Raw genomic sequence first — 14350 nt, 5'->3', positions numbered from 1 at the left:
GAGCCAAAGTGCTGAATGTGTGCTCTAAATCGAACACAAATAATTATAAAAACAAAATCTGTTTTTATTATAAGCAGTTACAAATCAATATATTCATTCTCCATTTAAATAGTCCAGATATTAACGCTAAAACATCATCGATCTTGTTGAGGAGAAACAGTAACACTTGTCAGGCTCTGAAAATGTTCACAGTAAATGATAAAGAAATTAAGTATCAAGGTGTTGGCACTTACAAATTTATCGTATACCATTTCAGGGTATTGATATCACTACAAAAGTACCACTACACAACTACGTTGGAGGTCAAGAAAGGAGAAGTCAAATGATGCACTATATTGGAATTTTAAGGCAGTCTGCTTTAACCGGAGAAATAGGAGAGACCCAAAAGAACACACAGAAAGATTCCACTTAAATAAGAAATTAATAATTGGACGGAACATAGAGCAAGAGTTAAAAGACTGGTTCTTAAAATTAATTAAGTTACACAATAGAAACTCGCTCCCACAAGCTTCCCCCAACAAGCTTCCTAACAAATAATGCTTTAAATATTTACATGACATGTGAAAATCATTTTTCAAATGAAGATTTGGGAGCCGCCCCCATTCCCAATAGAGGTAGAGCAGTTTTAATGAATGTGAAGGGACAAAAAAGAAAAGAAAAAAAAATATCAGTTTGGCTATACATGTAGGAAACAGTCCAGGCTGAAAGAACTAATGGCAACTCGAATCTATGCAAAATTTAAACAAAATGCCGACAAAATTATTTTTTCATAACTCATAGGATACATAGTTTTCTCAAAATTTTGATGACAATTATCTAAACAATTGCTGAGTAAACCATTATACAATATACCATCAATTTAGATACACCTAAATTCAAAATTGTCTGTTATCATTACAAAAAAAAGCATCCTATAAACAGTTACAAGAGTTATGTTCTGGCTTCCTGGAATAAGTACAAATTATTTGTTGCTGCTACTGCTATAATGTTCTCTTGTGGGTGCCAAGCAGTGTGAAGAATCTTATGACTAAAGTCCAAGCATTCTACTGTGATATCATCTTTCTTTCGCTTTCCTGTTACCGCTACACGACGAGGCTTTAAAATCTGCCTTGGCTTACTAAACTCCCGTGATGCCTCTAAACAAACATCCTGTTTGTCATTTCTGTCGAAGATGTGAAAGAAGTTGTTGTAAGAACCCGTCATTATAGACCTGAAAATGGAAAAAACAAACAAACGAATCAATAAAAAACTAAATAAATGGCAAATAATTTTAGGTTTGCACATAACTGATTGGTACAATAAATGTAGATAGCATCAATCCAAAATTTTCACTTCATTAGTCATTCTGCCCCCATAATTTGAACCATTACAAATAATCAATGGGAAAACCACCAATTAAAAGTTTAAATTAGCATTTTAGTAACTGTTGTACTTGAAAACACCTTGTCTCCCTTCACATGTTATTTAAGGTAAAAAAAAAAAAAAAAAACCCTGACCTAACTTGGAAAGTTGTGTGTCTGTCAAGGCTATTGCAATAGAGCCTTTCATAGTGCATCTGGTTTCCACAGTTGCCTACAGATGTCTTGTTTACAATACCCAGATGAAAAGTAACACTTGGAAACAAAACCGTGTACAAGTAAGAAAAAGCTTACTGCAGTTCAAATACATAATGCGAGGACAGAAACCCAATGTTCAACCCAGTTTAACAGAAATAATTTACTCTTTCAGCTGAATAATCTTAAGCACTTGATAGATTCATACTTAAGGTAAGATGACATCCAGGTCAGTGAATTGTATATTGGCTAAATAATCATCTATACCCTCCATTTCTTTTACACAGTTTGAATAAAGATTCTCTCATTTATATCCTATGCATAAATGACCTTAGTTAAGCAAGAAGTTCTTTAACTGATAATTGAAACTATTGAGAATCAATACTCCATTACATGAATTGAAATTTTGGACAAAAAGAAAACTCCTCTACAAAGAAGAGTATCACCTCTAACTTACCCATCATTTCCATTCCAAACACATTCAAACTTGTCAAAGATGCAATCATTTTCATACAGTGAGCATAACTTGCTTCTAAGGTAATCATGAACATTGTAGACCTCCACTGGTTTGCTTTCCATGTTTAGATCCCATACTTTGACAGTCAAGTAGTCACGTGTCAACATGTACCGGCCACTGTGGCTGAATCTTACATCTGATATTGATGAAATGATCTCTGAGAAAAACGATCTTGCCCCAGGATCCTCTGGTTCCTCAAACACTGCAGGAGAAATAATTGGTAATTCATACCAGTATTGGCATTAATTGAGACCTATAGAAAACATCTTTGCTTATCTACTAACCAGAGCCATCACAGATCCCATATTTTTACATTAGAACTGACAGTAGTGAGTGAACTTACAAGGCAACCAACCATGAAAAAAATCTTTAAACAGTAATACCCCTGTAAAGCAGAACCCTTAATCAGGAGCTTCTTAGAAATAAAAACATGAAGCCATAACAGTAAGTTCAAAGAAAAGGCATAAAAACTCACTTTTGGTATGCCTGTCACACAATGCTGATTGCCTCATGTCACATAGCCTGACAGTTCCTTTACTGCTACTGTATGCAAATGTGCTGCACTCTATTGGATGAAACTCTGCTGCAGTAATAACTTCGGTGAGTTCCTCCATGTTTGCTGGTTTGATATCAACAATATCTAATGTACTGTTAAGAAAAGTTTGGGTTTCACTTTCATTATTTCTACCATTGAAATGGATGCACTTTCTAAAAAAAAGAAACACTGTCATAAATCACAGTGATAAGAAGACAAACAAATAAACTGTTCCTCTGGTTACAAACACAATTAGGGGTTACCAATAGAGGCCACATCCTGTAACATCTGTTATGGCTGAGCAACCACAATGTTATGGGTGAAGATTGTGACACTGTCATGTTACACTTTGGAGCATAATACACTGCTAAAATTGTTTTTGTACTTTACATCACTTTTTTTGATAAAAGGTATGCACAGAGCCTTGTGTACCAATAACTGGCTCCTTACATTTCATTGCACTGACATTACTGAGATACTCATGTCCATAACTGACAGATATTGGTTTCAGGATGTGACAGACAATTAATCATGGTAAAGCTCAATATGTTCCACTTCAGTTCTAACAATAATGAATATTAAAAAAAAATTAGAAAGACTTTGAATTTTACCCATTAACTACACAAGTATCATGTCTTGTATAATTCATGCCCTCTCAATAAAAATAGTTTTCCTGGCACACTTTGCAACAACATCAACAAAAAAACAATTGCTTATTATGCAAACTTGAAGTGGAGCACAAAAGAAAGAGAGTAAGCAATTAAGTAGTAATAAAATTCATAGCTAAAAAAGTTACTATAAGGGAAAAGGATACTATAACTCTGATCATTTATCCCCAGATGCCACAAATTTATCCTCAAATCATCTGCTGATAGGTATGTCTCATCATCGCTGTTCAGTGATATTGAATTGATGTGGTATGTGTGTGCGTTGGCATATACTCTTCTAGGACTTGCTTCCACTACCAGCTCAGAGGGCTTAAAAATAGGTACTCTAAGTGATGTTACATCCTCAGGATTTCTTGGTACCCCCTGGTCATCTCGCAGGTTGAAGTTACTTGCAGCAAAGCACCGTTCAGAAATTTTCCACAACTTAACAGTTTTATCTGCAAAAACCAAAAAATAACTAATTATTTCAATCCATGAAAATGTACATTAATGTTTAAGCATAAGCATTTTCAAAGCCAAGCACTTTGTTCAACACTGAAATGTCACTGAGAAAGATGGCTGATTTGAAAATTACAACCACTTAGCTATACATAGAGGGTTTTACAACAACTAGTTAGCATAAGCAAATGTAACATATACCACATTAAACAAAGTTAACAGTGATGAAAAAAAAGATCGTCCCAAGTAAACTGCTATTACTAACACAGCAAGTTTAAACATTTTTAACACTACAACAAATGAATTGAAAAGGAACCTTCTCTTGTGCTTATTTCAGAATGAAAGAAAGTGATAAGGGATTAGAAGTTATGCTGTTATCAGATCTTTTAAAATAAATTTGTTACACCAAGTAATACAAGTAGCTTTGAAGGTTAACCATTCAATCCCTAATACTATTAGGCATATTTTCCATACTGTTTTCTAGACATTTCCTGTGTACTGACAAGGAGAATTTGTTGAACAATCAACAGCATCTTTAGTTGGTGATCCTTTCCTTTATTCTCGTGGCCTTAATGAGTGATTCAGTGGTGACATTGAAAGGAGAAATTGGATGCTAGTCACTCTTAGGGGTTACAGGGTTAATATTCTACAAAGAGTTTGATTTCAGTTTTGGGCTTGAAACTGTTGTAAGGAAAGTCTCTCTACTGTAATATATGCTACAACATTTTCAAAGCTCAAGAATTCAAACGTTCACATTATCTCTAGTTTCATTCTAGGATGCAAATATTCCAAAGTGAAATCAAGTGTTTATATTCTAACAGGTTTCTGAGTGAATTGTATGCAAGAACATTTCCCTGTCACACAATTGTTTGATTAATGAAGAGACTGATAAATAAGATATGCCCCACGTAGTGAACTATTACCACACAAATGTACAATATCAAAACCAAAACTATCTGCTGACACACCTATCTGAGGTCAGCTGGACAAAACTGACAAGCCGGCATTTATCTAAGTTTCACGAGTCCTACTCCTTAATTAACGGTTGGTGTTATGACGGTAAAACGAGTAAATTAAACAATAAACCCACCATTAGTCGAAAGCAAAAAGTGCGATGCGTTACGCCGCTTTAACCACTTGATCTTGTTTATCTTCTCTTCGATCTCCAAACTTTTAAGATAATCAAACTCTGGTTCGTGACTTTGGAAAGTACTGTACACGTTGTATTCACCATAATGCTGTGATCCCTTCGGCTGGAACAACAATTTGAAAGAGAAGTGAAACCATGAAAAGCGAGTACGAAAAACACAGTTAACACCTACAGGAATGATTGAACAACCGGTCATTTGTTAAAAAAAAATTCTTACCGCTTCTTCTTTCTGAAAGATAACTATCCTGCCTCCCTTATCACCAGTTGCAAGAAGCTCACCATCGTGGTTAAATTCAACAGTGGAGACTATATCAGCTGAAAATCATAAAGATGTAGGCGGGTGAGGTTGCTTCTAAAGTACAAGTGAACAAATTTGTACCTTGCGTAAAGTACTAGTCTAAGCTTTCATAGAGACCAGACTTGATCCCTAACCGAGTAACAGTTCGAAGCTAGAGCCACTTTTACCTTCGGTAAGATCCTCGTCTAATGTCCCTTTCACCTGTGAAAAGCACCACTGTACTTCTCCTCCATCCTCTGCAGACACAAAATATCATAATGAGCATCTTCACAATGACAAGTTCTTCTATATCAATGTGAGATTTGTATTTGACATCGGCAAATACTCACTTGCCATCGCATTAACGGCAATATACACCTATACAGCGACACATAGATGTTTTAAAACTGAATTTATCACTAAAGAAAGACCAAATACAGATGAAAGGCCAGGATGGCCTAAGATTGCAACCTCACATAGATGTCAGCGAAGGAAATCCAACATGGATGCCGCTCAACGTAAAGGCGTGACGTCAAAATAAAGAGAAAACGAAATTACCAGATTTGGGTATGCTTTCCAAATATGGAAAATTAAATCTTAGCGCCAAGCTTTAAATTTCCTTCTAGTTTGGAGAGGTTTCGATTCGGGAAAGATTCCACCTTCACTTTTTGTAACAAAATGAAAATCGTAGAGTAAAACAAAGGGGGTATGCAATTAAAAAAGAGCCTCAACCGATAAAACGGAGAGAGGTTGTAGCTCTGTTCCTCCGATGAGTTCACTAACAAAGATATCGACACACCTTTATCACCTTTACGTTTTTCCTCCTTGTTCTTTTGTTTGGACCCATTTCGCTTGTCGCCGTGACTTAACTTTGGGCTATGATGATGGCCTATATCTACAGGATAATAAAATTGTAATTGTTACAAATCAAATAGAAGGAGCGTAATCATGGGGTCGTAATTGTTTCAATTTGACACTACTTAGAGTATTTCAGGGAATTCAGATATTCTGAAGCTTAAATACTTCGGGGCAAAAATTTAATTTTAAGCCTCATTAGCAAATTGTTGGCGACCTTTGAATGAGTTCTGTAAGGTATGTTTAGCAGATAACAACCTGGGGGATTGCGCGAGATGTTTGCCCTCAAAGACTGGTAATATTTTGCCGGAGATCCTCCACGCAAATTCATTAAAAAAAAAACGAACATTAAAACTGAACCACGAAGTTATAATAACATCACATCTTGTCGTAGTAATTGTATTGTGGACCTCGAAAGAGCGGATTCGAATGAAAAATCAAATGGAGAGATTTTTTTCTCCAATGAAATCTCAATTGAGCCTTAAAAGCTGTTAAAAGGTGAAATAAAACTCGCGAAATTGGTACTGTAATTCAATACTTATTTCGATCTTGAATATCTAGAACAGACCGTTACGGAGGATTTTGTCACGGTTATCAGTTGTTGTATTGTCAAGTTGGTTCACCAGAGGCGTTGAAAAAGCAATGCGAAACGCAAGCAAATGTGAATAACGACGTCCTTCGGCAGTCTTTCGGCGGTCCTTCGGCAGTTACCACGAGTTTCGTGACTTCCCACTTTATTTATGAATATTTCTTTCGATTGCGAAAAGCGAAAAGGGAAAGAGTTCGATTTAATTCAGAGTTCAAATGATGTTAAAATGATTGATTTTGCATAATTTTTTTATCACATACAATACAACATAAATAATAAACCACGGCTAGTGTTCACTGTAGACAGTAGAATTTACCGAGTGTTATTCTTTGGCGGCATCGAATGACACGGAACACAATAGGATCTCCCCGAGAACTCTCTTGTTCGTGTTTTAAAATACCGTGACAAATCTCGCGCAGATCTGCAGGCAAATTATAGCTAAACTGATCGCCTCCTGTTTGTTATACTGTTTAAGAAAGTTTGACTGAATTAAGATCTTATATTCTAAAACCTTCCTTTCATCTGGTTTTCCTCGACTGCTGTGCCGTCAACTTTGTTTACATTATAACACAGGCGGCCCAAGCTCACGTCTCGAGAAAAAGCCAACGATGAATTCATGAACGCGTCACGCGTTGTGTGACTCGGTGTTAAGTTACGGGAGGAACCGTTGAAAATTTGAACACGTTATAAGGCATAGTATGGGGAACGACATATGGTCGATTTACAACGATAAATATTTCGAAATCTGAATATTTTACACGTAAAATCAATAAAAACTTACTCATGCCCTGTGTATCCGTCGTAGTTCCTAGCGATTTCTGCTGTTTTAAGCTTGCTTTACCATCACTGTTATCCATGTCAAAAGACTTTTGACATGGATAACAGTGATGGTAAAGCAAGCTTAAAACGGCAGAAATCGCTAGAAACTTCGACGGATACACAGGGCATGAGTAAGTTTTTATTGATTTTACGTGTAAAATATTCAGATTTCGAAATATTTATCGTTATAAATCGACCATATTTCGTTCCCCATACCTATGCCTTATAACGTGTTCAAATTTTCAACGGTTCCTCCCGTAACTTAACACCGAGTCACACAACGCGTGACGCGTTCATGAATTCATCGTTGGCTTTTTCTCGAGACGTGAGCTTGGGCCGCCTATGATTATAACTTAGAATTTCGGAGCAGCAAACAAGACGTGGAATGTTCAAGTTTTTTTTTTGATCAGTGTGCTCAGTTTAGCAGCTTACATAATTAGCTTTGAATCTTGACGCCAAAAGTATTTGGTTCTTAGTTCATTAGTATAACGTACAAAAGCAGGTTTGTGAACACGTAGTCGCCGTCTGTAAGTAGAATTGGGGAATAAGTGTGAAATGTACCACGCTGTACGAGGCCATGGGCTTTAAAATCACAATCCGATATCGTCGTTCTGGGTTGATGACATTAAAAAATCTCGAATTCAGTGAAGAATAAGTCAATGATTTATTTCCTTTTTCGTCATTTGAATCTTCGAAGTTGAACTTTCAGGCCATTGTTCACAAGCTTAAATGTTTATATCTATCATGAACATGTCGATTGTGGGAAAATTCAAAGCTTGCGGAATGAAAAGGAGTGTTTCTGTGATCCTTTGTTTGCCAATGCTTTGATACTTTCATCATGTATACCGATTATGAAACCTGATTAAAATTCTTCATTACGGTGCGACTCGCAGCACGTTGACCTTACAAGCGAAACGTGCCGTACAATTTTGAACGTCTATTGTCTCGAAACTACAAGGATATCTACTACTTCACGTTAATTGGTTGCCCTCGTTTATGAATTTCAAACGGATTCGACGGAGAATCTATTAGCAGAAACAAACTGGAGCTCTTGACCTGTTAAAATGTAAACAACGCTAGCATAGATCGCAAATAATTAATTCACTTTAGTGCTCAACAGTGATTTCAGTAAAAAAATATCGCAGGTTTTACTTACGGTGAAGCTTATCCTTCAAGACTTGCATGGTTCTTCAGATCATCCGATCGTCTAAAAAAAAGCGAATCAAAGGGTGTAGATACATTTGAATGTGGTAACTTGAATATTCTGGTTCACTCCGCCAATAATTTCGTAGTGCTACGCGTATAGTATATTCCAATGATTATTCCGATAGCTTTGAACGGGGAAGGCCTGGTAGCAAGGCTGCTCTTTGACAAGAAGAAGTCAACATGGCGACGGCTCAGGTTGGGGTGCAGTATGAATTATCGTTGATTAGCGTGTTTAGACGTTGGTTTTTTTTTAGAACAGCGTACGCCGCTTTAGAAAAAAACTTATCTTTTTACTTGTACTAAAATTTCTGTCAGGTGTCCACCGACGATCCCTCAAAACGAAATGTTAAAGTTTTCATCCAGAGGGACTACTCGCGCGGAACTGCATGTCGCTTTCAAAATAAGTTTCCACCTGAATTAGAAGGAAAGGTAGGTCTGAGGAAGTGCATTTGACTCTATATTATTTTTATGAATTTGATTTTTTACCCAGAGTAATATCTGCATTTGCTGGTCGAGACAAAGTCTGTATAATTTATGTTTGTTGTATATCTGTGGGTTCGGTCAACTGGTCGATCAAGTTTGTTTCTACTATTTTGTTAAATATCACACACGCACATAAAGTTGGCGTTTTTTTCAACTTTTCTCTGTTAATTATTCGCTAGAAACACGAGGAAACTCGTTTATTGCAAATTCAGGAAAGCGAGCAATCAATAATTTCTAACCTTGCACGGTAAACAAACTCTTAAAGAAACTGAGTCGACGCGAAAGATGATCTTAATTAGTGATGGATGACCACGAGCAAAGAGTAGGCGCGGAAAAACGATGATTTAACTCAAAGTTTGCGAGCCGTTAGAGGCGTCTGAGGGAATGCACTCTCCTGGAAATTTTTTAGGGTGCAGAAATAAATTTACAATGTTTTCAAGAGAACGGTTTCATGAGTCAAAACATGGAAAAATGTTTTCATGAAAATTGTTCAAGTTCCAATATAACATACCGGTAGCATCTGATCGGTTGGAATGATGCACTTTATCAGAGTTCAGAAGCGGGGTAAGAAAATTTTAGTTGGCTATATTTTGTAGAATTTCTGACTTTTGCTTCAACCCATAGAGGAGATAGTACCTATATTTAATGTTCCTTATAGTTCCATTATTTGTTTAATATCAATTATTGATAGGTTCATGTTTTTACTCTCAAGATCACACCTGTAATCCTTCATTTCATCCTCAATAATTTCTGTTTTGGTGAGATAACTTGGGTTTTGAACTTCAGCTTTTAGGGAAACAGCACATCTAAATGTATATCTGAACCTGTTCACTCCTAAGATCTTATTATTACCTCTCTGTACTGTCTATCATACAGTTCTTATGATGTTAGTTTAGAGTATTTGGTCTTGGACCCACTAATAATCCCCTTGTTGATATTTTTCTATATTCTCATTTCTTGTCTACTTGGTATTGAATTGATCACCATGCTACTTATTTGTATGTGTTATCAAGTGGTGACAGGGACTACAAGGATTATACTTATTCAGTGGGGTGGGGAAGTAGTACTGGTGCCTCAAGAAAAAACTTTCCTCTTTACTTATTATCCAATCTAAAAATCTCAACAGCCTCTGTGACTAGTCTCCTTGTCTTATTTTGAATACAGGACATTTCTCACAAAAGACTTTTCGCACAAGTCTTTTAGCACAAGTTTTGGACCGTTCGCACAATTCTTAGCGGTCATTTCGCAAAATAATTATAAATGAGAAACATCAGTATAAAAGGTATACTAATTGATACTAATAAGACATTTCACCTTCACATGTCACTTTCAATACTACCAGTATGCCCAATTTTCATTATATAACAAAGATATAAGAATGAAGTTTTCAATAGCTTTATTTGAAACTCTTACAGATCGATAAAAATGCTGTTTGAAGGCGAGTGAATAAGGAGGGAAGACTGGTGACAGTTACTTTCGAAATCAACATGGTGTCCTTAGCGTGGGTCGTCATGTTTGCATGTTTGTAGTGGATGATACAGTCAAAACTAAAAGGTTTTTTGTCCAACAAAGGAAAAGTTATAGAAGTAGTAATTCAAATAAGGAGTTTTTTACAATTTTCATAGAGAGAGAGATTTGTACCCCTCCTTTCTTCAAGTAAGAATAGTGATTGTGTTCACGAGCATTTCGATCTAGTGGAAGTTATTACATAATAAATGTCTATGTTCTCGCCGTTGGATCTTGTGAAGGTGAAATGTCTTATCAGTATCAATCAGTATAACTTTTATATTGATGTTTCTCAGTTATAATTATTGTGTGAAATGACCACTAAGAATTGTGCAAACGGTCCAAAACTTGTGCTAAAAGACTTGTGCGAAAAGTCTTTTGTACAAAATGTCCGGTTACCCTTATTTCTTTCCAAGTTCTCAAAGAGTTAAATTTTTTTTATAGTTGAGGTTCTTTATCTAATTGGAACTAAAGTACATTTAAAAGAGTTTTGATCCATAAAAGATTATGTGTGATCATTGACATTTGGAAATGTGTTGTGGAGGCTTACATGTATAAATTAGGAAGATGATTACAAAAGAGAGTATGGCATCTTTGATGCAATAATTTCATGTCATTCATAGAACCTAGCAAAACCTTAGTATAGTGATGAGGAGTTGTAGGGCCAAAGCTGTTTATGTTCTGTCTGAGATTTTTAAGCTGGACATCTTGTGAGTCTTGCATTTCACTTGGAACTCCTCCTTTTTGTCCTTGTTCTGGAGATTTCTTTGGCTTAATGGCCTATTTTTGTCATAAGTGACAAATTATGCTGAGCCTCCTAATCCCTGGGCCATCAACTTGTTTATTGTATCAAGCAGTTCAATCAAGTCTTAGCATGTGTATATTTTTAGAATGCCCTTGATGACATGTGTTTGGATATTCAATACATTTAACTTAAGAGTTTCAAAAATGCCAAAAACAGTGACAAAGCTAATTTTTAGCTAATTGTCACTTGGGATCAGTATAGCTTGACAAATTAGCAGATGGCAAATATAGTCATAAACAAGTATTTTCCAGATATGAAGGCTTTTTCTTTTTTTTAGCTTGAGCGGAGTCAGTTTGAGCAAACAGTCAACCACATCAATGAAATCTTTGATGAAGCTGAAAAAGTTGGACCTAGAACTTACCTGGAGGGATGTTTGGGTTGTGTTACTGCTTATCTTATTTTCATGTGCATACAAACTCAATACAATAAGGTAAGACACCATATACCTCAAAATAAATCTGGGTTTTTTAATGATGGTTTCAAAGGGGAGGGTGTTTGCAAAAAGAATGTAACAGTAGAAAGTTTTCAGTACAGTCAACGTACCATTTATATTACTTGCAATACAGTACTTGCACTATTTTTTTCCCTACAAATTTTACTACGTATTTTTCACTGCTTGATATGAGATAAGTAAGACTTACTGATATGTACATGCAGTTATTTTGTGTGGTTGTGAATAATTCTTTAAACCTTTTCTTCTTTCTTACCAGTGTTTAAAGAGACTAGCAGATTACATAAATGAACAGAACCAAAGTGTGTTTATTCCAAGGGGACTAATGATCACCAACCCCATGGACAGGGGACTTCGAGTTGTATCCTTCAACTTAAATATGTTTTATGTTGCTTATACACTTATACGCAAGAGTGTATGTGTATATTATGTGTGTGTGTGTGTGTGTGTGTGTGTGTGTGTGTGTGTGTGTGTGTGTATGTATATATATATATATATATATATAAAGAGTAATTTTGACTTATGCAAGACAGTGCTCAATACATAGGAGTAGAGCGATGTATATATTGTGGGAGGAAAAAGACATAATAAGACAAAAGAGACACTTTTTGATGAGAAAACAAGAGGTATACATATTTCGCAAATTTTTTCAAATTGCAACAATTTCAAAAACAGGTGTATTATAAATATAAATATATATAATTATATATATATATATATATATATATATATATATATATTTATACACTTACATAAATATACATACATGAGCCCCTTTAGTCAGTTAGGCTCTGTCATTGCAGTGGTATAAATGTCCTTTCACTATAAGCTTGTGGCCCTTTCAACACTGGCAACAAAAAATAAATGTTCAGGTAAAAGGTTTAGCTATATTGAAGATGGCTAAGGAGATGGTTTCGTCAAGCAACAGCTAAACTTTGTTTGATTAACTGGTCTTGTAGGATCTAGATTTGTTGCAAAGAAAACCATGATTATTATGAATCATTCCTTAACAGTCTACTACAGATTGAAATTGTGGTTGTCAGCTCATCAGATCAGAGGTGACCTATTAAGCAATGTGTGATTTCTTGCACTTTGAATCTTCTAAAGCTCAACATCCTGGTGGTGTTAAAAATTGTATTATCTTGAAGGCTGAGATACAGTCAAGGACCTAAATCACTTCTGTTCCTTTATTTTTTAGGGCATAGTCGCTAAAATCTTTACAAACTTTGCCAATGTTTGCATGCAATAGCAATATTTTATTTAGCTTTTTGTACATTGAAATAAATTATGATCATGTTATGATTTTTGATCATTAAATATGTTAATTAAATGAGTTTACTTTCAATCAGGTGCACTGAAAATTTCAAGTTACACTCAACTTTTCTCTAGGCAATTTATTCTCTGAGCGATTTAAGTCTAGTAAATGATCATTATTGTGCATATGGTTAAACAGTAGAAATTCGATAGATGTGGAATGTAAGATAATGGAACTCTGCTGTACATTACTTATGATAAATAACATTTTAAAGGTGATACTTGTAACAGTTTAATGTTTGTATATGATTGGCATTAACCAATGATTGCATGCTTCATGGATAGGGCTGCACTATGGTGATGATTATACCAGTCTGCACGTAATCTAAAAGTTGTACACCCAAAACAGCTTTGCAAAACACATTCTCTATTTCTACCTGGGGTTAATTTTGCATGATTTTCCTTTTATAAGGACACAAACACATATCTGTGATAGGACAGAACTGCCCTGATTATTATTGCTCGCAAGTGTGAACATGCTAGTCAGACAGTGTATCAGTATTGTTATCCCTTTCCTTGTTTGGATAATATTTAATTTAATAAATCTGTATTTGTCACAATTTACATTCAAGGTCATCACTTAGAAACCAGATGCTCTGAAAACACCCATGCTAAATGTTAAAAGTAAATTAGCTAAGAAATTCAGAAGCATGTTTATCTACTAGGTGTTGTCAAAAGACAATGTATGTTAAGTTACTTCTGAAGGAAGTGATATATCAAAAAAGGAGTGTTCACATGTATGCGTGGGCAATTTTTTTGGTTCACATGCTTGTTTTTACTTGATTGAGGTAGATCTGTACATGTATTTATTTTTATTAAAAACAGCTTAAATACTGTATTCAAAGGTGCACTTAATTCATTGTTGAAATAAACGATAGGTTTATTATTTTTATGATTTCATTTTCATGTTTTTCTTGGTAAAAAAATGTAACAAAATGTAACTTTGATCAAAGAAAAGTCATGTGTTTTTCACAGTAGGAATATGGTGATCTTTAAAAAGACTGCTTACTTTCATAGGATTGCTAGATAAATAAAGTTCTGCAAGATTAAAATATAGTCATCATACTAAAATGCTTTCTTCAGAATTAAGACATTTGTTGTGAGGTAAAGGAGGATCTGGTTTGAATTTTTCAAGGGATTGGCGAGACGCTGCTTGTGAGTGAGATGACATTGTCTTGCTGTTT

General features: G+C 35.3%; 2 protein-coding genes across 5 annotated transcripts; one reads left to right on the top strand and one right to left on the bottom strand.

Moving 5' to 3' along the window:
- Positions 1-43: 43 nt before the first annotated feature.
- Positions 44-8750, bottom strand: LOC113677053 (serine/threonine-protein phosphatase 2A 55 kDa regulatory subunit B delta isoform). 3 transcript variants are annotated; one of them, XM_027193797.2, is made up of 9 exons: positions 8558-8750; positions 5938-6033; positions 5327-5395; positions 5079-5176; positions 4802-4964; positions 3420-3710; positions 2546-2710; positions 2011-2272; positions 44-1210 (listed from the first exon to the last, which is right to left on the bottom strand). In XM_027193797.2, the coding sequence occupies exons 1-9, from the start codon at positions 8583-8585 to the stop codon at positions 931-933; spliced, it is 1452 nt and encodes a 483-aa protein (XP_027049598.1). In that variant the 5' UTR covers positions 8586-8750; the 3' UTR covers positions 44-930. The 3 variants fall into 3 exon arrangements, with proteins under 3 accessions (XP_027049598.1, XP_027049599.1, XP_027049600.1); XM_027193798.2 differs by having other exon boundaries at positions 5947-6033; XM_027193799.2 differs by lacking the exons at positions 5938-6033; positions 8558-8750 and adding an exon at positions 5489-5687.
- LOC113677054 (golgin subfamily A member 7) lies at positions 8682-14056 on the top strand. 2 transcript variants are annotated; one of them, XM_027193801.2, is made up of 5 exons: positions 8682-8802; positions 8923-9036; positions 11679-11831; positions 12112-12213; positions 12876-14056. In XM_027193801.2, the coding sequence occupies exons 1-5, from the start codon at positions 8788-8790 to the stop codon at positions 12912-12914; spliced, it is 423 nt and encodes a 140-aa protein (XP_027049602.1). In that variant the 5' UTR covers positions 8682-8787; the 3' UTR covers positions 12915-14056. The 2 variants fall into 2 exon arrangements, with proteins under 2 accessions (XP_027049602.1, XP_089054186.1); XM_089198060.1 differs by having other exon boundaries at positions 8765-8808.
- Positions 14057-14350: the final 294 nt, after the last annotated feature.

Source organism: Pocillopora damicornis, chromosome 2 (genome assembly GCF_964200805.1).
Source record: "Pocillopora damicornis chromosome 2, jaPocDami1.2, whole genome shotgun sequence".
Classification (NCBI taxonomy): domain Eukaryota; kingdom Metazoa; phylum Cnidaria; class Anthozoa; order Scleractinia; family Pocilloporidae; genus Pocillopora; species Pocillopora damicornis.
This window is presented reverse-complemented; position numbering and strand designations above follow the sequence as displayed.

What these genes read in the sequence shown, in the direction of transcription:
- LOC113677053 (XM_027193797.2), bottom strand. Translation starts at nt 8,585, where the DNA reads ATGCAAGTCTTGAAGGATAAGCTTCACC. An exon ending in AGACGAGGATCTTACCGAAG is followed by an intron (nt 5,177 to 5,326) that starts GTAAAAGTGGCT and finishes TATGATTTTCAG; the next exon opens with CTGATATAGTCTCCACTGTT. An exon ending in GTTTGGAATGGAAATGATGG is followed by an intron (nt 1,211 to 2,010) that starts GTAAGTTAGAGG and finishes TTCCATTTTCAG; the next exon opens with GTCTATAATGACGGGTTCTT.
- LOC113677054 (XM_089198060.1), top strand. Translation starts at nt 8,788, where the DNA reads ATGGCGACGGCTCAGGTTGGG. An exon ending in TACAAACTCAATACAATAAG is followed by an intron (nt 11,832 to 12,111) that starts GTAAGACACCAT and finishes CTTTCTTACCAG; the next exon opens with TGTTTAAAGAGACTAGCAGA. An exon ending in TGGACAGGGGACTTCGAGTT is followed by an intron (nt 12,214 to 12,875) that starts GTATCCTTCAAC and finishes AGTCTACTACAG; the next exon opens with ATTGAAATTGTGGTTGTCAG.